The sequence below is a fragment of the Lolium perenne genome, chromosome 2, assembly GCF_019359855.2.
Source record: "Lolium perenne isolate Kyuss_39 chromosome 2, Kyuss_2.0, whole genome shotgun sequence".
In the NCBI taxonomy this organism is placed as follows: domain Eukaryota; kingdom Viridiplantae; phylum Streptophyta; class Magnoliopsida; order Poales; family Poaceae; genus Lolium; species Lolium perenne.
In genome coordinates, this window is record NC_067245.2 from 306,988,339 (window position 1) to 307,012,533 (window position 24,195).

General features: G+C 44.4%; 2 protein-coding genes across 3 annotated transcripts; both read left to right on the forward strand.

Moving 5' to 3' along the window:
* Window positions 1–2,667: 2,667 nt before the first annotated feature.
* LOC127336923 (coatomer subunit epsilon-2) lies at window positions 2,668–5,019 on the forward strand. Its single transcript, XM_051363791.2, has 6 exons — window positions 2,668–3,110; window positions 3,230–3,381; window positions 3,607–3,742; window positions 3,856–4,011; window positions 4,147–4,226; window positions 4,666–5,019. The coding sequence occupies exons 1-6, from the start codon at window positions 2,754–2,756 to the stop codon at window positions 4,757–4,759; spliced, it is 975 nt and encodes a 324-aa protein (XP_051219751.1). The 5' UTR covers window positions 2,668–2,753; the 3' UTR covers window positions 4,760–5,019.
* Window positions 5,020–5,805: 786 nt separating this feature from the next.
* On the forward strand, window positions 5,806–24,195 carry LOC127336922 (putative chloride channel-like protein CLC-g). 2 transcript variants are annotated; one of them, XM_051363789.2, is made up of 9 exons: window positions 5,806–5,932; window positions 6,048–6,184; window positions 19,108–19,280; window positions 19,356–19,556; window positions 19,658–19,835; window positions 20,579–20,841; window positions 21,508–21,777; window positions 22,061–23,189; window positions 23,529–24,195. In XM_051363789.2, exons 2-9 carry the CDS (start codon window positions 6,065–6,067, stop codon window positions 23,667–23,669), a joined length of 2,475 nt encoding a protein of 824 aa, XP_051219749.1. In that variant the 5' UTR covers window positions 5,806–5,932; window positions 6,048–6,064; the 3' UTR covers window positions 23,670–24,195. The 2 variants fall into 2 exon arrangements, with proteins under 2 accessions (XP_051219749.1, XP_051219750.1); XM_051363790.2 differs by having other exon boundaries at window positions 5,850–5,929.

Here is a 24,195-nt window from a genome sequence, read left to right on the forward strand (position 1 = left end):
TTTCTTGGATTATTTTTGGCACCTGATATTTGGTCACTTGCCTTTTTCTTTCGATCCCTTATCGTCCTGTTAACGTTGAGGATGCTGCTGGCAGATCGATCCCACATGTTAGCCCCTCTGAACTATAAAAGTTTATTTTTTTGGATTATTTTTGGCACCTGATATTTGGCTACTTGCCTTTTTTCTTTCGATCCCCTACCATGTGGTTAACGTTGAGGACGTTGCTGGTAGATCGGTCCCACATGTCAGCCCCTCTAAACTATAAACGTTTTTTTCTTGGATTATTTTGGCACCTGATATTTGGCCACTTGCCTTTTTCTTTCGATCCCTTGCCGCCTGGTTAACGTTGCGGACGCTCCTGAAGATCAGTCCCACATGTCAGCCCCTCTGAACTTCAAACGTTTTCTTTCTTCAATTTATTTTTGACTCCTGATTTCAAGCTACTAGTCTTTTTTCTTTTGATCCCCTGCCGCCTTCGAAATATTAAGGTCACTGCTGGTAGATCGGTCCCACATGCCAGCCCCTCTTAACTATAGATAATTCATTTCTTGGATTTATTTTTTACCCCTGAAACTGAACGAACCTTCTGATAATCTTAACTAGGCAGGCCCAGAATGCAAGTTGACCTGTCAAACATTCTATGCTGGCTCAGAATGCAAGTTGACTAGTCAAACATTTTGGGCCGGCCCACTTACTTATTGGACCGGCTCCACCTACTTATTGGGATGGCCCACTTACTTATTGGGCTGGCCTAGTCAACGAATTGGTCGAACAAAGAGATAAGGTTGGGCTGGCCCATATGCTAACGGGGCCGTCCAAGGTTACAAGTTGCCTGGTCAAACAAAGAAATCTGGCCCGGCCTGCCACCTTAGTGGGCCAGCTCAGTTATCCTGTTGACTAGTCAAACCAAGGCATTTGGCCTGACCCACGGACATAGTGGGCCGGCACATCTAGATGTTTGACCGGTCAACCCTACTCTGCTGGGCCAACCCACGACTTGCATGGTTGGCCCATTTAATCTTTGATCAGTCAACCTACCACATTAGGCCCGACCCGCATAACTAACGGACCAGCCCATTTACATAGTTGACCGGTCAAACCAAATCAATAGGACCGGCCCGCAAACTAAGTGGGTCGATCCAATATTTTCGTATTGGGCTAGCCTGCTTAAGGTGTGGCAGTCCTTGTATGGGCCTACCATCTACCACGGGTTTTCAGCCGGTTAATGGAGTTACAGGACAATTAACGTCATTTGCCACATGTCAGTTAGCATGATGTCAGCAGTCAACGGCCTCCCGAAAATCTTTTGCAACGGTCCGACTTTTTGTGGCAAAACGGCACCCAAACGTGACGCACCAAAAAATCCGTGGTGCATCCATAGGTGACGCGATATGCACCACAAAATCCATACCGTCGGCTTAGGCTCATAGGCGACGAAAAACACCCCTTAGCCGACAAAAAATTGATGTTGTTGATAAGAACTTTTCTTGTAGTGTGGCACTAGGTTCTGAATAAACATCTCCCTCGTTGCTTAGCACTAGCGTCTAATCATCCGCATGAACAGTAAATTCTCCCAATCTACTTATAAATCAACCTAAAAACCAGACCTGACCTTAACGACAAGATCATAGCTGCGAAAACCAAGTAAGTAAACACCGATCTACCGATTAGAAGCAACTATTCATGCTAGAAAAGGAAGAACAACCGAATATAACCGCCAAAGAAGTAGTTGCGGTGAAGTACATAGATCTACCATGCATGCTCGAAATAAGCCTACATCATACATCGCAGAACCACTGATCTATGAATATGAAAGCCTAAAAGCTTGGATTCGAGTCTTACCGCCATGGATGTCCTTGCCGAGCAGAGCTTGAACTGGAGAAGAAGGAGTCCATGTGCGCGAGGAAGAAAAATTTGCTTGATGGTGTCCCCGAATGCCGACTCTTTAGTCGTCCTCGCGGTGGTCTTTGATCTAACGGCGACAGTACAACCACCGGTGGCGAGAGGAGAGAGCAGGGAGATGAAACAGCAAGTGAGAGGGAAGAGGGGTGAGGGGATTATGGCACGCTTTGTGGAGGTGTCACGGCGTCTCCCGCTCGTTTGTAGGTGGCGCTTCTGACACGTGCAAATCCCCCCCCCCCCCCCCCCCCCCCCCCCACGCTCGCCAGCGCCTGACGCGGAGGAACGGCCGAATCGAGAGTTCTAGCCGGACCATGTTTTGCCTGCATCTGGACTGCTTTGAGAACCGTGCTCTAGAGGGAATCTTTCTCTGTGGCTATCAAAAGCCCTATTTTGGCCCAGCCCATGCGAGAAAAGCCATGCCCTTTCTAGCAAATACATGTGCCGTCTTGCTGACACAACCATGGGATGCACGTAGGATCGTGAATCTCGTTGTCGAGCGACGAGGTTGGTGCCGTAATTCGCAATCTGCCCCGGTGCCGCCGATGAGTTCACGATCAGCAGTTGACCATCAGAACCTATGGTGATGATAACTTGAGAAGGAATCATAAAGCCAAATGTCTCGTAGTCAGTACCCTCCATTTGCTAGCAACTGCAGTGTTCAAGCCTTCAAGGGAAGTGCCCATATCGTAGGAGGGGTGTGTCGTCGGTGCAGGCTGAAGTTGACTGACTATGTAGAACGAGGCGAGATCCGGAATGCCGCTAAGCTTGCATAAACCGGGACATCGTATACGGAGTACGTATATGCCCTTTGCGTAGCGGCGCAACCGCGCGTACTGCCTTGACGAGACGAGATGCAGACCTGTAGCGTGGTCGCCCGTCCCGTCCGCACAAACGCACCGCCACCGCCACCGCCACCGTGGAGCAGAAACGAAAGCATGACGTCGACGTCGCCGGACCACCTGTTCGGCCTCCGCAACAGCTTCTACGTGGGCGCGTACCAGGCCGCCATCACCGGCAGCCAGTCCGTCCCCGCGCACGCGCTCTCCCCCGACGAGGTCCTCCACCGCGACGCGATCCTCTACCGCTCCTACATCGCCATCGGCTCCCACCAGCTGGTGATCGACGAGATCGGGCCGGCCGCTGCGACGCCGCTCCAGGCCGTCAAGCTGCTCGCGTTGTACCTCTCCGGCGGCGCCGCCGGAAACAAGGTTCCAGTTGGTTACACTCCGTCTCGCATTCCGTTGATGCAACGCAACGCAGGATCGAAGAACCCAGCACACGTAGGGTCTCTTATTAATTCCTAGTCTCGTTGTGATTTTCATTGAAGGAGTCGGCGGTCTCGAGACTCAAGGAGCTCTTGGGTGATCCCGCGGTGGGGAGCAACCTGATTCTCCGGCTGGTCGCAGGGACCATCTTCATGCACGAACAGGATTATGCCGAAGCTCTCAAGCACACGAATTCTGGTGGCAATATGGAGCTGTAAGGAGACCCCTTCTTCAACCTTTTCCTCTGTCAGTTAAGTAGTTAACCAGTTTGCTGAATACTGTATATATATATATTTCTCGAATCATGTCACGTTCGGCTTTTCCATAACACGCTGCCTGCAGATTTTTCATGTACTACTACTTTGTCTTATGCTTTGATTTGTCTGGAGATATTGGAACACTGAGTTAAAGTCTCAATCTTAAATTTGATACGTTTCAGGCTTGCGCTGAATGTCCAGATATACCTCCAAATGCACAGGCCCGACAACGCGGAGAAGCAGCTCAGGGTCATGCAGAAGCTGGACGAAGACCACACGCTGACACAGCTCGCCAGCGCATGGCTACACCTTGTCATGGTAATCCATGCGCTCACTTTTTGTTTAATTTCCTACGAGCAGCTGTGGAATTGGCCAACTAAGTGTTGTTGAGATGAAAAATGTTGTCGTTTAGCATCACTTTCAATCTGCAGGGTGGCTCCAAGATACAAGAGGCCTACCTCATCTTCCAAGACTTCTCGGAGAAGTACACAGCGACCTGCATGATTCTAAACGGGAAAGCCCAGTGCTTGATGCACATGGGCAATTTTGAACAAGCAGAAGGCTTGCTGCTGGAATCACTGAACAAGGTCATCTCTAGTCATTTTAACGAGCCCAAATCTGGGCGACCAAATTCTTGGTCACCAACCAAACTTGTGTGCTTCTCACACAAAGTGAAAGTACAGTACTACGTACGCTTCGCTGAAATGCCTCTAATTGTGCAGGACCCCAAGGATGCACAAACTCTTGCTAACATCACCGTGTGCAGCCTGAAACTGGGGAAACCTGCATCGCGCTATCTCAAGTAAGTGTATTCTACACATTTTCGAGTCTGCAAGGTAGAAGCCATAACACGTGTTATGTTGTTAGTTCAGCTTTGCTGGGTCTCAGTTGACTGAGATTCTGTCAAGTCTTAGTTGATTCAAGAAAAAAATGCAACTTCATGTTGGAGAATTAGGTGCAGCCGTGGCGAAAAAGTGCAAAGTACACTTTTCACGCAACTGAAATTGCATATTTTTGCAGAATCGAAAGAGAACTTTTTTTACGGTAGAATCGAGAGAGACTTAATAAAACCTCAATCCACTTAGACATAAACGACGCTTGTTTGTTACCGGAACTTTGAACCTGCACAAACTAAGCACTTATGCCTGACAAGCTGAACTACCATGCTGCTTAACGGTTAGCTTCAGTATTTGATTTTTCAATATCAACTGATATATGCAAACTCCGGTTTTGTTTTGCAGCCAGCTGAAGCTAGCCCAGCCTGAGCACGTACTGGTGAAGCGGATGTCCGCTGCTGAAGACACCTTCGACAGAGCGAGCCAGGCGATGGCATGAGTTCTCCTGTAATTTTTTTCAATTAACCTGTCGCTGGACAGACCAAAGCAAACACTTGTCTCACAGCAGCCAGTTCAAAAGAACAGCCAATAATTCTTACGTTCAGTTCCAATCCTCAAACAGTCAACGAACACGACAAAACTTGTCTCTTGGCCGGTTGATGGCTTCGTTAATTCAAAGTCGGACTTCCGAGCCTTATGTTAAAAAATATATCATTTCTTAGTGGGTCACGGTAAATATATCCTCGCCATCAGGCCGGATGCCTGCTCTTTCTTGCAAATACACGTGCCGCCTCCTTGGCACAACCATGAGCTGCACGCAGGGTGGTGAATCTCGTTGTCGATCGATGATAGCCGCAATGCGCGATCTGCCGCTGCGGTGCTGCCGATGAGTAGGTTCAGCAGTTGACCGTCAGAACTTATGATGATGATAACTTGAGAAGGAATCAGAAAGCCTCAGGTCTCGTCGCCAGTACCCTCCATTTGCTGGCAACTGCGGTGTTCAAGGAACGTGTGCCACATACACGGGTGTTAGCAGCACTTAGCAGCCAGCTTTAGCCTGCCTAGCGCGGCGGCGATCGAGCTAGCGCCTGGTGTCCGTGCGTTTCCGGCCGGTCGATGGCGACCGTGTTAATTTCGTCAGGTATCCATCAGCGTTTTCCCAGAGCTGGAGCTGACCGTGTTAATTTATACTCTGTTCCCTTGGGGCTCTGTCTCCTTGCTAGGCCGGCTGACAGCGCCTTGCACGGTGTGGTCTGTCTGGTGACCTGCTAACCAGTGCGATTCTGCTCGAAAGCTAATTAATCAGTACAGTTCGATCTGTCCATTTGCCGTGCGGGCATGGGCTCTGTGCCCTCCCATTGGTGCCACTACTAGCTACCTCGATCGTCCCAGCGACATCGCCGAGGCTGCTGGCTTCTCCTGCTCAATTTGCCCTGATGCCCCCGTTGTTGCCTTGCGTAAATTACGTCGTTGTTTCCTCCCTTCCCCGTACGTCGGTTGTCATCACTCATCAGGTCTGAGCTCGATCTCAACCGTGACATGCTCCCGCTCCGATGGATACCCTTTCGTCCGGCATGCTTAGTTGCGACGCCGGGTACAAATCCCTGACGAGCCTCCACTGGTCCCAGCTCCAACACTTCCACTTCCACAGCTGCCTGCCAGTGCCCAGGTGGTATGCTCTCACTTCCCCTTAGTTGCCTCGCATACATACATGGACGACACAATGAAGCTCTGATTCTTATGTGTGCAGCGCTCGGCGCCTGACTAGCTGCGTTTCTCTCATGCAGAGAACCTCCGTGCCTCCATGTCGACGGCGGTACCGGTTGGAGCACCAGCCAGCGACCTGCCCGCCCAGGTCGTCTCGCCGGAGGTTTCTGCCGCTCCGGCGACGGCCGACGACCATATATGCGTCGTCGTTCCACGGGTAAGAATCACATCTCTTATGCCATTCATGTGATACCCCCGTGCATGTTCAGTTACCCCCGCGTGTCTTCCCTTGACCAACGTACGCTCACGTGTGCTGGCTTTTTTTTCCCGGGTTTTTGATCATCTTTTTGACATTTTTTTTCAACAAATCTTTTTGACATAGGGTTTCTTGATCTAACTTGCTGCATTTGTTCTACCTCTTGATTTCTGACCATGTGTATATAAGTATCAGATTTTGGAATATCAGTTGGCCATACCTATTTACGAATTTTCCCAGTTTTATGACTTTTGGATCAATTATCTTGGAATTTGGGCTCCGATGAGCTCACCCTCCTATCTAATGTCACGCTAGGTTTAGGGTTTACTGGAGCCTCATTAATCTAGAGAGGCTAAGAGGAAGAGAACAACGCCACATATCCATCAGGCATGTGACTATGTGAGGGTTGGGGATGGTGGCTAAAGGCGATCGATAACCTTGAACCAAGAGGGGCAGCTAAAGCAGTGTTAGATGCACTAATGTGAGCAGAAAACAATGAAATATACGCACGATGAGGAACTAAGCTACATTCATCGGGTCGAGCATACATTTATTGAACAACAATCAGAAAAACATGGCGACAATTTATCTCCTCTACACAAGTGTTTGATACATTTTTCGAACAACAATCGGGAAAACTTGGTGACAATATACCTCCCTTCCCTCTCTCGACCTTTGGTGACTAGGGCTACAACGAAAGCTCGAGACTAGTGAGCCGCTCGAGATTGAATCATCAGTGTTATCTCGACTCATGACCAAATTGAACAAAAAAAGAGCCGAGACTGGGCCTCCACTTGTAGTTGGGTTGAAAATTGTTTCATGAAAATTTACAAGACACAAATATCACTCTTACAGTACTTCATATGTAATGTGACATTTGGATGCACAACTACCCAAGTAAAAACTACCAAACAAAGAACTCTTGTTCTACTTAAGAAAAGATTGAAAGAATAAAATTGTTGTTTCATTTTAGATTCATACATGTGAAGCTGACACAATCTTATACGATAAAGATAAACATAGGTCGAATTAATTTTGTAACAAAACTTGAAAATGTACTACATGCCAGAGTATTCAGTCATCTTTTAAATTTTCGCAAAAAATTATGCTGCATATAAAGTAGTGCTCTGAGATTGCATTTTTCAACATACACCTTAGACATGGAGGAAAACCGCTTCATGAGAACTTTCAAACACCTAAATAATTTTATTGATCATTTACGAGTCTAATTTGAAATTTGGACGCACATAATTGTCAATTTTTTTTGCAAGAACCAGTTGAAAAAGAATGGAATGCGAAAGCGACACCATGCTACAAATATCAAGATCCATTATAGTTACTAGTTTCTTAAGAAAATTTATTGCCAAATTTGTTGTCGTGAAACCTAAGACAAAGACTCTGATAGAAAAAGTAACAAAGCATCAAACCAACTACACGAGACAAGTACTGCCTGTGTAAACCTGGCAAAAAGACACTAACTCCAATATTGTAAGAAAAGCCCTAAACAATTGTTGATTCCATTTAGAGTCATGCATGTGAGAGGTGAGAGTGGCATCATATTATACTATAAATACCAAGATCCACGAGAATTTGTTAAGTAAGATGACTTTAAATTGCAGTACATGCTAGATCTTCAATCATCATGTAAAATATCATGAGCACTATTTTTCAGTTATTGACATACATGTTTTTTTTACCGTGAAACCGTAGGGAAAAAACCCTACGGTGTAATTTTCTATTTTATAAACAGTATATACAAAAGATGTATGGACGGAAGATTTTACATCAGGGTGGGTAGAAATGAACAAAGGGAGAAAAACGACAAGGGCCTAAGAGAAACATGAGTTAAGCTAATCAAATAAAGGTTGCACCAGGAAACTTTTGACTCTGTAGCGGTGTAGTTGAAGATCACTCTGGAACCTTACACGCCATCCAGAAATGGACTTGATTTGAGCTTTGAAGATATGGTCATTCCTTTCGTTCCATAAGTTCCATGCGGCACAAACAAAAATCTCCATAAAACAAGGGCTTTTGAAAAGAGTGTAGGATAACGTTGCATAGAAAACAAAAATTTTCCTACGGCGAACACGCAATCCAAGCCAAGATGCAATCTAGAAGACGGTAGCAACGAGGGGGTATCGAGTCTCACCCTTGAAGAGATTCCAAAGCCTACAAGATGAGGCTCTTGTTGCTGCGGTAGACGATCACTTGCCGCTTGCAAAAGCGCGTAGAAGATCTTGATCACGATCGGTTCCGGCGCCACGAACGGGCAGCACCTCCGTACTCGGTCACACGTTCGGTTGTTGATGAAGACGACGTCCACCTCCCCGTTCCAGCGGGCAGCGGAAGTAGTAGCTCCTCTTGAATCCGACAGCACGACGGCGTGGTGTCGGTAGTGGTGGAGAAGTCCGGCGGAGCTTCGCTAAAGCTACGCGGGAGTTATGGAGGAGAGGGGGGCGGCTAGGGTTTGGGAGGGGGTGGCCGGCCACTCAAGGGGGGCGGCCAGCTTGTGGTCTTGGGGTGGCCGGCCCCCTCCCTTGGCCCCTCATTATATAGGTGGATCCCCAAGTGTTGGTGTCCAAGTCTTCGAATAAGACCCGAACCAAAAACCTTCCATAAGAGGGGAAACCTAGCCCAACTAGGACTCCCACCAAAAGGTGGGATTTCCACCTCCCATGTGGGGGGTGGCCGGCCCCCTATGGAGGAGTCCACTTGGGACTCCTCCCCATCTAGGGCTGGCCGGCCATGGAGGTGGAGTCCCATGTGGACTCCACCTTCCTTGGTGGTTTCTTCCGGACTTTTCTAGAACCTTCTAGAACCTTCCATAGAACCTTCCGCGACATTTTATTTCACATAAAATGACATCCTATATATGAATCTTATTCTCCGGACCATTCCGGAACTCCTCGTGATGTCCGGGATCTCATCGGGACTCCGAACAAATATTCGAACTCCATTCCATATTCAAGTACTACCATTTCAACATCCAACTTTAAGTGTGTCACCCTACGGTTCGAGAACTATGCGAACATGGTTGAGTACTCACTCCGACCAATAACCAATAGCGGGATCTGGAGATCCATAATGGCTCCCACATATTCAACGATGACTTTAGTGATCGAATGAACCATTCACATATATTACCAATTCCCTTTGTCTCGCGATATTTTACTTGTCCGAGGGTTTGATCTTCGGTATCACTCTATACCTTGTTCAACCTCGTCTCTGACAAGTACTCTTTACTCGTACCGTGGTATGTGGTCTCTTATGAACTCATTCATATGCTTGCAAGACATTAGACGACATTCCACCAAGAGGGCCCAGAGTATATCTATCCGTCATCGGGATGGACAAATCCCACTGTTGATCCATATGCCTCAACTCATACTTTCCGGATACTTAATCCCACCTTTATAGCCACCCATTTACGCAGTGGTGTTTGGTGTAATCAAAGTACCTTTCCGGTATAAGTGATTTACATGATCTCATGGTCATAAGGACTAGGTAACTATGTATCGAAAGCTTATAGCAAATAACTTAATGACGAGATCTTATGCTACGCTTAATTGGGTGTGTCCATTACATCATTCACACAATGACATAACCTTGTTATTAATAACATCCAATGTTCATGATTATGAAACTAATCATCCATTAATCAACAAGCTAGTTTAAGAGGCATACTAGGGACTTCTTGTTTGTCTACATATCACACATGTACTAATGTTTCGGTTAATACAATTCTAGCATGATATATAAACATTTATCATAAACATAAAGATATAAATAATAACCACTTTATTATTGCCTCTAGGGCATATCTCCTTGAGTCTCCCACTTGCACTAGAGTCAATAATCTAGATTACATTGTAATATACCTAACACCCATGGCATTACGGTGTTGGTCATACTTTGCCCTAGGGAGAGCTTTAGTCAACGGATCTGCTACATTCAGATCAGTGTGTACTTTGCAAATCTTTACTTCTCCATCTTCGATGTACTCGTGAATCGAGTGGTAACGCAGCTTGATATGCTTCAGCCTCTTGTGTGACCTTGGCTCTTGTGCATTGGCGATGGCACCCATGTTATCACAGTAAATGATTAATGGGTCCAATGCACTAGGAACCACACCGAGCTCTACAATGAACCTCTTCATCCATACCGCTTCTGATGAAGCCTCTGAAGCCGCTATGTACTCGATTCTGTTGAAGACTTCGCCACCGTGCCTTGCTTCGAGCTTGCCCGACTCATCGCAGCACCATACAATATAAACACGTACCCAGACTGTGACTTAGAGTCATCAGGATCAGTGTTCCAACTTGCATCGGTGTAACCGTTTACAACGAGCTCTTGGTCACCTCCATAACAAAGAAACATATCCTTAGTTCTTTTCAAGTACTTCAGGATATTCTTGACCGCTTGTCCAGTGTTCCATTCTGGATCACTTTGATATCTGCTAGTCAAACTAACGGCATGTGCTATATCCGGGCTAGTACATAGCATGGCAGACATGATCGCTCCTCCTGCCGCGGCATAGGGGATATTACTCATCCTGTCTCTTTCGTCTGCCGTAGCCGGTCCTTGAGTCTTACTCAATACCTTGCCTGGTAACATAGGTAAGAACCCTTTCTTACTTTCGTCCATTCTAAACTTCTTTAGAATCTTGTCCAGATATGTACTCTGTGATAGCCCTATTAGGCGTCTTGATCTATCTCTATAAATCTTGATGCCTAATATATATGATGCTTCACCAAGGTCTTTCATTGAAAAACTATTATTCAAATAACCTTTAACACTGCTTAATAGTTCTATATCATTCCCGATCAATAATATGTCATCTACATATAATATCAGGAATGCTACAGAGCTCCCACTCACTTTCTTGTAAATACAGGCCTCTCCATGACACTGTATAAACCCGAAGTCTTTGATCACCTTATCAAAGCGTCGGTTCCAACTTCTTGATGCTTGCTTCAGTCCATAGATTGAACGCTGAAGTTTGCATACTTTGTCAGCATTTTTAGGATCGACAAAACCTTTGGGTTGTACCATATACAACTCTTCCTCAATGTCTCCATTAAGGAACGCCGTTTTGACATCCATACGCCAAATCTCATAATCGAAAAATGCAGCTATTGCTAACAAAATCCTCACAGATTTTAGCTTCGCTACGAGGTGAGAAAGTCTCATCGTAGTCAACTCCTTGAATTTGTCGGAAACCCTTTGCGACAAGTCGAGCTTTATAGACAGTAATATTACCATCGGCATCTGTTTTTCTCTTGAAGATCCATTTATTCTCGACAGCCTTTCGGCTATCGGGTAAGTCTACCAAAGTCCATACTTTGTTATCATACATGGATCCCATTTCGGATTTCATGGCTTCTTGCCATTTGTTGGAATACGGGCTCATCATCGCTTCTTCATACGTCGCAGGGTCCTCATCATTGTTATCCACAATCATGACATTTAGACAAGGATCATACCAATCAGGAGTGGCACGTTCCCTTGTCGATCTGCGAGGTTCAGTAGTTTCCTCGTTCGAAGTTTCATGATCATTATCATTAGCTTCCTCTGTTGCCGGTGTAGGCGGTACAGGTATAACTTTCGGTACTGCGCTACTCTGATCAACGAGTATAGATTCATCAATCTCATCGAGTTCTACTTTTCTTCCAGTCACTTCTTTAGTGAGAAATTCTTTCTCAAGAAAGGTTCCGTTCTTAGCAACAAAGATTTTGCCTTCGGATCTGTGATAGAAAGTGTACCCTATAGTTTCCTTAGGGTATCCTATGAAGACGCATTTCTCCGCTTTGGGTTCTAGCTTGTCCGGTTGTAACTTCTTTACATAGGCTTCGCAACCCCAAACTTTCAGAACGACTGACTTAGGTTTCTTGTTAAACCATAACTCATACGGTGTCGTTTCTACGGATTTTGATGGTGCTCTATTTAAAGTGAATGCGGCTGTCTCTAATGCATAACTCCAAAATGATAACGGCAAATCAGTAAGAGACATCATACTACGAACCATATCTAAGAGAGTTCGATTACGACGTTCGGACACACCGTTTCGTTGAGGTGTTCCCGGCGGTGTCAATTGTGAAAGTATTCCGCATTTCTTTAAATGCATGCCAAACTCATAACTCAGATATTCACCTCCACGATCAGATCGTAGAAATTTAATCTTCTTGTTACGTTGATTTTCTACTTCACTTTGAAATTCCTTAAACTTCTCGAAAGTTTCGGATTTATGTTTCATGAAATAGATATACCCATATCTACTCAGATCATCTGTGAAGGTTAGAACATAACGATAACCACCGCGCGATGCTACGCTCATTGGTCCACACACATCGGTATGTATGATTTCCAATAAGTCGGTAGCTCGCTCCATCATACTGAGAAAATGGAGTCTTTGTCATTTTTCCCATTAGACATGCTTCGCATCTATCAAGTGACTCAAAGTCAAGTGATTCAAGTAATCCATCGGTATGGAGTTTCTTCATGCGTTTCACTCCAATATGACCAAGGCAGCAGTGCCACATATAAGTAGAATTATCATTAAGTTTAATTCGTTTAGCATCAATGTTATGTATATGCGTATCACTACTATCGAGATCTAACGAGAAATAAGCCATTCTTTTGTGGTGCTCGACCATAAAAGATATTATTCATAAAAATAGAACAACCATTATTCTCAGACTTGAATGAATAACCGTCTTGCATTAAACAAGATCCAGATATAATGTTCATGCTCAACGCAGGTACATAATAGCAATTATTTAGGCTTAAAACTAATCCAGAAGGTAGATGTAGAGGAAGTGTGCCACTGCGATCACATTGACCTTGGATCCGTTTCCAACGCGTATCGTCACTTCATCTTTCAGTCGGTGTCGTTTATTCTTTAGTTCCTGTTTCGAGTTACAAATATGAGCAACCGAACCAGTATCAAATACCCAGGTACTAGAACGAGAACCAGTGAAATGAACATCTATAACATGTATATCAGATATACCTTCTTTCTTCTTCTTGACAAGGCCGCTCTTGAGATCAGCCGAGATACTTGGAGCAATTACGCTTCCAGTGTCCCTTCTCCTTGCAGTAATAGCACTCAGCATCAGGCTTAGGGCCGTTCTTAGGTTTCATAGGAGGCGTGGCAGCTTTCTTGCCACCCTTCTTGAATTTTCCCTTAGACTTGCCCTGTTTCTTGAAACTGGTGGTCTTGTTGACCATCAACACTTGGTGCTCTTTCTTGATCTCAATCTCTGCAGCTTTTAGCATGCCAAAGAGTTCAGGTAACTCCTTGTTCATGTTACGCATATTGTAGTTCATCACAAAGTTCTTGTAACTTGGTGGCGGTGATTGAAGGACACGATTAATCCCCGATCTGTTAGGAATCACTATTCCCAAGTCACTGAGTTTCTTCGCATGCCCGGTCATGGCGAGCATGTGCTCACTAACGGAGCTGCCTTCTTCCATCATACAGCTGAAGAAATGTTTCGATGCTTCATAGCATTCCACGGCCGCATGAGTCTCGAATATAGCTTTCAGCTCATTCATCAACTCATGAGGATCATGGTGCTCAAAACGTTTTTAAAGATCGGATTCCAGACTGCACAGGATGGCACACTGAACTTGAGAGTACCGAGTTTTCCGAGTTGCGTAAACAGCTTTTACTTCATCGGTTTCATCTTCTGCAGGAGGGTCACCTAGCGGTGCATCAAGCACAAATTGCAGATTTCCGCCAGAGAGGAAGATCCTCACATGACGGAACCAGTCGGTGAAGTTGCTACCGTTGCTCTTAAGTTTCTCTTTCTCTAGGAACTGATTAAAATTGATTGGGGACGCCATCTCTACAACATATATTTGCAATAGTTTAGACTAAGTTTATGACAAATTGAGTTCAAATTTTAATTCAACATAATTAAAAACCTAAGTGAACTCCCACTCAAAACAATATCCCTCGCATTGTCTTAGTGATTACACGAACCAAATCCACCGCACCTAAACCCAATCATCACGAGAAAAGGTGTGATTTCAATGGCGAACACTCAAAGTGTTCATCATATCAACTATATGATTCATGTTCTACCTTTCGGTATCACGTGTTCCGAGACCATGTCTGTACATGCTAGGCTCGTCAAGGCCACCTTAGTATCCGCATGTGCAAAACTGTCTTGCACCCGTTGTATGTACTTATTGAATCTATCACACCCGATCATCACGAGATGCTTCGAAACGACAAGACTTGGTAACGGTGCTACTAAGGATGAACACTTTATTATCTTGAGATTTTAGTGAGGGATCATCTTATAATGCTACCGTCGCGATCTAAGCAAAATAAGATGCATAAAAGGATTAACATCACATGCAGTTCATATGTGATATGATATGGCCCTTTTGTCTTTGCGCCTTTGATCTTCATCTCCAAAGCACGGACATGATCTCCATCATCTTTGGGCATGATCTCCATCATCGTCGGCGTAGCGTCAAGGTCAATGGCGCCGTCTTCATGATTGTCCTCCATGTAGCAACTATTACAACTACTTTGAAATACTACTCAACATGAAATTTAAAGACAACCATAAGGCTCCTGCCGGTTGCCACAATACAATAATGATCATCTCATACATATTCATCATCATATTATGGCCATATCACATCACCAAACCCTGCAAAAACAAGTTAGACGTCTCTAATTTGGTTTGCATATTTTACGTGGTTTAGGGTTTTCGAGAGAGATCTAATCTACCTACGAACATGAACCACAACGTTGATACTAATGTTTTCAATAGAAGAGTAAATTGAATCTTCACTATAGTAGGAGAGACAGACACCCGCAAAGCCTCTTATGCAATACAAGTTGCATGTCGAACGAGGAACAAGTCTCATGAACGCGGTCATGTAAAGTTAGTCCGAGCCGCTTCATCCCACTATGCCACAAAGATGCAAAGTACTCAAACTAAAGATAACAAGAGCATCAACGCCCACAAACCATTGTGTTCTACTCGTGCAACCATCTATGCATAGACACGGCTCTGATACCACTGTAGGATAACGTTGCATAGAAAACAAAAATTTTCCTACGGCGAACACGCAATCCAAACCAAGATGCAATCTAGAAGACGGTAGCAACGAGGGGTATCGAGTCTCACCCTTGAAGAGATTCCAAAGCCTACAAGATGAGGCTCTTGTTGCTGCGGTAGACGATCACTTGCCGCTTGCAAAGCGCGTAGAAGATCTTGATCACGATTGGTTCCGGCGCCACGAACGGGCAGCACCTCCGTACTCGGTCACACGTTCGGTTGTTGATGAAGACGACGTCCACCTCCCCGTTCCAGCGGGCAGCGGAAGTAGTAGCTCCTCTTGAATCCGACAGCACGACGGCGTGGTGTCGGTGGTGGTGGAGAAGTCCGGCGGAGCTTCGCTAAAGCTACGCGGGAGTTATGGAGGAGAGGGGGGCGGCTAGGGTTTGGGAGGGGGTGGCCGGCCACTCAAGGGGGGCGGCCAGCTTGTGGTCTTGGGGTGGCCGGCCCCCTCCCTTGGCCCCTCATTATATAGGTGGATCCCCAAGTGTTGGTGTCCAAGTCTTCGAATAAGACCCGAACCAAAAACCTTCCATAAGAGGGGAAACCTAGCCCAACTAGGACTCCCACCAAAAGGTGGGATTTCCACCTCCCATGTGGGGGTGGCCGGCCCCTATGGAGGAGTCCACTTGGGACTCCTCCCCATCTAGGGCTGGCCGGCCATGGAGGTGGAGTCCCATGTGGACTCCACCTTCCTTGGTGGTTTCTTCCGGACTTTTCTAGAACCTTCTAGAACCTTCCATAGAACCTTCCGCGACATTTTATTTCACATAAAATGACATCCTATATATGAATCTTATTCTCCGGACCATTCCGGAACTCCTCGTGATGTCCGGGATCTCATCCGGGACTCCGAACAAATATTCGAACTTCATTCCATATTCAAGTACTACCATTTCAACATCCAACTTTAGGTGTGTCACCCTACGGTTCGAGAACTATGCGGACATGGTTGAGTACTCACTCCGACCAATAACCAATAGCGGGATCTGGAGATCCATAATGGCTCCCACATATTCAACGATGACTTTAGTGATCGAATGAACCATTCACATATATTACCAATTCCCTTTGTCTCGCGATATTTTACTTGTCCGAGGTTTGATCTTCGGTATCACTCTATACCTTGTTCAACCTCGTCTCCTGACAAGTACTCTTTACTCGTACCGTGGTATGTGGTCTCTTATGAACTCATTCATATGCTTGCAAGACATTAGACGACATTCCACCGAGAGGGCCCAGAGTATATCTATCCGTCATCGGGATGGACAAATCCCACTGTTGATCCATATGCCTCAACTCATACTTTCCGGATACTTAATCCCACCTTTATAGCCACCCATTTACGCAGTGGTGTTTGGTGTAATCAAAGTACCTTTCCGGTATAAGTGATTTACATGATCTCATGGTCATAAGGACTAGGTAACTATGTATCGAAAGCTTATAGCAAATAACTTAATGACGAGATCTTATGCTACGCTTAATTGGGTGTGTCCATTACATCATTCACACAATGACATAACCTTGTTATTAATAACATCCAATGTTCATGATTATGAAACTAATCATCCATTAATCAACAAGCTAGTTTAAGAGGCATACTAGGGACTTCTTGTTTGTCTACATATCACACATGTACTAATGTTTCGGTTAATACAATTCTAGCATGATATATAAACATTTATCATAAACATAAAGATATAAATAATAACCACTTTATTATTGCCTCTAGGGCATATCTCCTTCAAAGAGTGCTAGCTTTTAACACTCTACATGGTATAGGCAACGAGAAATCCCATTGGATGTCTAGCATATTCCAGCAAGACATTGCAAACAGACGCTCTAAGAAAAGGTGGTGGATGGTCTCTAACATATGCGAAGAGCACAAAATGCACTCAGGTCCGCTATCAATCTTCCACTGTTTCCGCTGCATCATGTCTTTGGTGTTGAGCCGGTCCATCATCAAGAGCGAAGCAAATACCTTTAACTTGGGAAAACATTTGGATTTCCAAATACGTGCGTACATGTTTTTTACACATGGCACAAAACTGTTTTAATAAAAACATACACACACCTAAACATGGCAAAAGGGAAAAACACCGCCAAAAAAATTTATAAGAAAAACTTGAAATAACAAATTTGCACGGTTGATTTAGGTACATATGAAAGTGACACCATACCCTAAAATAAGAATAAAAGATCCAATAGAGTTAGTTTGGTAAGAAATCTCCAAAAAAGGTTATACGTGTTGATTCTTCAACCCGCTTGAAATTTTTCATGAAAGTCTGCTTTGGAGAAATACTATAAGAAAGAAAAATTTGAATTAAACATTTTTTAAACATGGCCCCAAACTGGTTTATAAAAACTTACAAGCGTGTGAATGACTCGGCCATCTGCAAGAAATTTGTCATTTGGAAGCACAAATACACATGCAAAACTTAATCCACTACCTCTGCACCGGCTTATGTGTATTACACATTTCAAGGTAAAATTTTAACTAATAGTTTAGCTAACAGAATAATAGTTATATGTCATCAAAACTATATCATTTACAATGTGAAATCTGATGATATATTTTTTGACATATAACTAATATTTTGTTGGCTAAATTACTAGGCAAAGGTTTACGACAAGATACGTAATAGCCTACCAAACCAGTTAAGAACATATTAACGAATTGACATTTGCTTAGCAAATGGAAATTGACATCTAAACATAGAGTCGACATGTGAAACCAAATAAGCAGTGGGGCATGGGTACTAATGAACCCTATAACTTGTCTGCATTAAAATTCGTATTTCTAGCGATCCAAAAAAAATTAAAAAGATTGTGGGTAGAAGACGCATATATGTATGTTATGTGTGTGCCATTTTTATACTAAATCAAAGAATATGTAGCTTAGGTTAAAAAAATAAAAAATAAATGAAAAATTTAAAGAAAACTCCCTCTTTCAAAATTTAGTAAGTTAGTGGCCTACTTCCTGCATCTAAAAATAGATGTCTTAACTTTATCTAGATATGAATTTATCTCTAATTAAAATGTATCTAAGTACATCCGTATTAGATAAAAGTGAGACATCTATTTTTAAACGAAGAGTGTATGTAAAATACTCATATCTAGAAAATTCGCTGTGAGACATCTATTTTTAAACGAAGAGTGTATGTAAAATACTCATATCTAGAAAATTCGCTGTGAGACATCTATTTTTAAACGAAGAGTGTATGTAAAATACTCATATCTAGAAAATTCGCTTTGGTGTGAAAGTGACAACCGTGCTATAAACATCAGGATGTAGTGGAATTCAAAGTTTCTTAAGCAAAGATTAGGTAGAATAAGGCAGAAAGAATCAGAACCAACGACACAAACAAGGGAATCGGAGCTGGAGTCACCTGTCGAGAAGCGTTTCCTTTTGCTTCCCTCTTCCATACGTTGTTCCAAGCGAGCCGCCACCGGAATCCTCGCCAACCGTTTCCGAACTCAGCTTCTCGATTCCCCAAACGCTGGCGGCGGCTCCACCTAGCAGGAACCACTGTCAAATCCACATGGGACCAAGTGGTCACGGGTCCCGACGGTCAGCGTCCCAGTCATAAAAAACGAGTCTTGCTATCCCCGGGAATTTCTGTTGCTGAGCTCAGCACCACTCCCCTGCCCGTGCCGTGCGTGGTGGGCTGGCGGCGGAGCGGAGCAGATCGGCGGATGGCTCCGAGGGACCAGAATGGGGGCGGGAGCTGTGGCGGCGCGGCGGATCCGGAGGCTGACATCGAGGCCCCGCTCATCTCACCCGGCTCGTCCTTCTTCTTCCAGGACACAGCGCTCGAGGACGGCGAGGGCGACGGCGACGGCGACGGCGAGGAGGAGCAGCAGCGGCGGGCCCGGTGGCGCTTCCTCTCGTCCTTCGGCCGCCTGCGCTCCAACGTCACCTCCCAGGTCGCGCTCGTCGGCACCGACGTCTGCCCCATCGAGAGCCTCGACTACGAGTACGCACCACGACGCTTCTCCTCCCCCAATCTCAGGCAATTCGCTCGCTAATTGGCCTCGTCGGCTGCGCGCAGGCTGATCGAGAACGACGTGTTCAAGCAGGACTGGAGGGCGCAGGGGCGGAACCACATCCTGCGCTACTTCGCGCTCAAGTGGGCCCTCTGCTTCCTCGTCGGGGCGCTCACCGCCGTCGCCGCCTTCCTCGCCAACCTCGGCGTCGAGAACGTCGCCGGCGTCAAGTTCGTCATCACATCCACACTCATGTTCGAGCGCAGGTAAGTTTCTGCTGAGCTCATCGCCGTTCAGGCGGTTTTTGTTTGTGGTTCTGACTCCAATTTTTTTTTTTGTGGTTTTGACTCGAAATTGACTCCGTCAGGTTCGAATCGGCGTTCATAGTGTTCCTGGTGTCAAATTTCCTGCTCACCATGTTCGCCACGGCGCTGACGGTGTACGTGGCGCCCGCGGCGGCCGGGTCCGGCATCCCAGAGGTGAAGGCCTACCTCAACGGCGTCGATGCGCCCAACATATTCTGTCTCAAGACTCTGCTGGTCAAGGTACACCAATTCTTCTGCCCCTTAACTTGTAAGTATCCTTGTACTAGTGAAGCAGTGACGTGCTCCATTGAATCCTTTCTGTCATTGTGGCAGTTCTGTAGCAGAGCTTTCTCTAATCTGTTTGTCAGACATTGTAGCTGGATCTGCAGTGGTTCTGTTTTGTGTACTTATTGTGCTTTTATTTAATATATATATCACGTGAGACGATTTACACAAGTTGGAATGTTGGATTTGATCGACCTCTGGGGGCTAGAAAACTATGTCGACTGAAGTATGTTATGGCATAGAGTTGACCATACAATAGTTGGGATATATAAAAATGTAGGGAAGATGAGATATATGCCCCTGCAAAGTGTGCGTATTCTTGAAACGTCCCTGCAAAGTACAACATCACGTGAGAGATGATTTATACAAGTTGGAGTGTTGGATTTGAAGGATCTATGTGGGTTAAGCATACAGCAGTTCGGATATATAAAAAATGTGGGGAAGCTGGGATATGCCCCCCTGCAGAGGTCTGTGTTTTCTAGAGATGAAAATGCAAAGTTAGATTTTGTAAACATTGCTGCTGCTCACTTGTTATAAACTTGTGATTGTTCAGATCCCTTTGTGGTCATTTACAACATTTCCAGCCAATACGCTCCCCCACATATTTCTTATCTCTTTTTTTGTATGAACCAAATTGTCTGTGCTCGTTGATCTTCTATTAACATGCATGAATTTCATATCTTCTGGTTTTTGAGCAGGTTGTTGGATGCATTGCTGCAGTATCAGCATCACTGCATGTGGGAAAAGCTGGTCCTCTGGTGCACACAGGCGCATGCATTGCATCAATACTTGGGCAAGGTGGTTCACGGAAATATCGGATGACATCTAAATGGCTAAGATACTTCAAGAATGATAGGGATCGGAGGGACCTTGTTACTTGTGGTGCTGGTGCTGGTATTGCTGGTGCTTTCAGGGCTCCAGTTGCTGGAGTCCTTTTTGCTCTGGAGACAGTGTCTTCACGGTAAAAACTTTTCTTTGACTTGAAATAGTGATACTTACCTCGCAATGGATGGTCTAATTTCATTTTTTATTGATTAGCATAAGAATAATGTCCGGTTCAGCTCAAATGTAGGAATGCACTTTGCCTATTATTTAGTTAACAATAGGTTCTATGCTTAAGGTGTTACACAAGATGTCCATTACATTCCTCAAGTTCACGACTTCATTTTTTCGGGGGCAAGGAGAAGGCTGCACCACCTAGTGGCAAAACATTAAATTTGTTCCACAATTTAAGATATTAGAATATCACATAACAAATTGTAGCTTTACCATCTGCCACCTAATTGTAGCTTTACCATTTGCCACCTCTTATCGAATTTATTTCTCCTTTTTTCACTGCTTTCCCCTTAAGCTAGGATTATCTGAAATTTTGAACCATCATTACTTTCTTGGCCAATTCTTACTAGAACAATTGAAAATTGTTAGGGCAAGGGGTGCATTGATGCAATGAAGGGTAGTGTGCAAGATAAATATGTCCTTTCATTTTTCTATATTTTATTATTATTATGTCCTTTTATACTTGCCCCGGTACTTGCCCCTCTAAGGGCTCCTACAACATTGTACCCATATACAAAATTTTACACAAAAGTAAAATACTAGCGAACTATCCTTTTTGTTGTCTTTGCAGGTGGAGGAGTGCCCTACTCTGGCGAGCTTTTTTCACAACAGCCATCGTTGCTGTTGTGCTTAGAGTATTAATAGACGTCTGTAAAACTGGCAGGTGTGGCTTGTTCGGGAAAGGTGGTCTTATAATGTTTGATGTTACTTCGGGTTACGTCAACTATCATGTAGTTGATTTACCTCCCGTAATCACTCTGGGAGTACTTGGAGGAGTATTGGGGAGCTTGTACAACCTCTTCCTTGACAAGGTTCTTCGTCTTTACAATGTTATCAACCAGTATGTACCGACTCACTTACGTAATTTATAACTGAGGCATTCCATTTGGTAGAAGCTAAAGTAGTCCTTAATACATCACTTCCTTTTATTATATCTCCTAGCAATCTTGAGAAATCGGTAATTAAAAGTTGAAAACTGTTCATAAATCATAGCAATGGCAATATGCAAGTACTCGTCCTTTTCGTAGATGCTTAATTGTGTTGTCAATTAGACTCATTTCTGCATGTGAAGTGCTAAAATTCTCCCCAGCTTACTTCTCTCCCAATCTCTTCAATTTACTCAGGAGAGGGCAAACCTACAAACTACTCCTGGCTGCAACAGTCACCATCTGTACTTCATGTTGCCTCTTCGGTTTGCCATGGCTTGCTGCTTGCAAACCATGTCCAGTTGACTCAGAAGAAGCCTGTCCATCAATCGGGAGATCTGGAAATTTCAAGAAGTTCCAGTGCCAAATGGGTAATTACAATGACTTGGCTAGCCTGCTCTTCAACACTAATGATGATACTATTAGAAACCTCTACAGTTCTGGCACCGATCATGAGTTCCACCTCTCTTCCATCCTTCTGTTCTTTTTGGCATCATATTTTCTGGGGATCTTCAGCTATGGACTTGCCTTGCCATCTGGCCTCTTTGTGCCACTCATTCTAACTGGTGCAGCTTACGGTCGTCTGGTTGGCATGTTGATTGGGTCGCGGTCAACTTTAGATCATGGTCTTTTTGCACTTCTTGGTTCTGCTGCCCTTCTAGGTGGATCAATGAGAATGACTGTCTCAGTTTGTGTTGTCATGCTAGAACTGACAAACAATCTGCTCATGCTTCCTCTGGTTATGCTGGTCCTTATCATATCAAAGACAGTGGCAGATGCTTTTAATGCAAATGTCTATGATTTGCTTGTCAAGTTGAAAGGTTTTCCCTTTCTTGAAGGGCATGCTGAACCCTACATGAGGCAATTGTCAGTTAGTGATGTTGTAACTGGTCCTTTACAGACATTCAGTGGCATAGAGAAGGTCGGCCGTATTGTGCATGTCTTGAAGACAACCGGTCATAATGGTTTCCCTGTTGTTGACGAGCCACCTTTTTCAGACACTCCCGAGTTATATGGTCTTGTTCTTCGAGCCCATCTGCTTGTTCTATTGAGGAAGAAAGATTTTGTCAGTAGTTGCACAGCTTCAGCTTCAGATGCTTCAAAGCATTTCTCACCTGATGATTTTGCTAAACGCGGTTCAGGAAAACATGACAGAATTGAGGACATTGAATTAACTGCAGCTGAAATGGAGATGTATTTAGACTTGCATCCATTCACAAACACATCTCCTTACACTGTGGTTGAGACTATGTCTTTAGCTAAGGCTCTTATACTTTTTCGTGAAGTTGGGTTGAGACACCTTCTGGTTCTTCCAAAATCTTCCAAGGTTAGCAACTTGATTACACTTCATTTATCACAGCGTCTATGGTTTTCAAGAATTATTTTGCCAATCTACTTTGTATCTCTTTTTATTAATTATCATGCTTGTATCTACAAATCTACCTGAATAGCATCTATTTTGCAATGGTCACTTGTTTCATCGGCAAACTACTTTTAACCCTGACCTGATGGTAACCGTGATGATTAGCCATACAGGGTCGTAAAATGCATGTACAGTTACTACTACAATTAGTATCTTTTATATACTGCAGGCATGTGTATCCTTATTTGAAGTTATATTCTTTTTATTCTGATGTCGATGACCTTTTAATTTCTGTCAATGCAGAGGTCACCTGTCGTTGGCATATTAACACGGCACGATTTCATGCCTGAGCACGTATTGGGTATTCATCCTTACCTGTTCAAGAGCAGATGGAAGAAGGTGCGATTTGGCAAATCAGCTTTCACCAACTTCTTTTCTCACTAGCGCTAGTGACTGACTATTTGGAGAAGTAATCAAGTCTGATGTATCGGTATTGGTATTGATATTCGTATCGGTAGTCGGACACTGCTCTCTACTCCATCATGGTTGACATGATTTCTTCCGAGACATGTCACGAAGCATCATTGAGATTGCCTTGAACAGTTCCGAGATAACCTAGCAAAGGGAGGATCGACAATGTACAAAAGGGGACATCCAAATGACGATCTCCGAACATAGTTTCTTCCCCAGCTGTCTGCTATATGGATCAAGCTAGCTGTATTGCAGCAGCAGCAGCAGCATTTCGTTGTATCACATGGTAGTGTATGTTGCTCATGAGAGGTGCCCTGAAGAACACATACACATGAGAGAAATATAGCCACATTGTCAGGTGAAGCGGCAGCGAAATCAGTTTAGGATAAGCAATTTCTAATGGTTTCTCATAGATCTGATCCCCAGTAACCGTACATTATGATCACTTGACCTGTACATGATTTGTATGACAATTAAAACCCTGTGCATTTTCTGGACT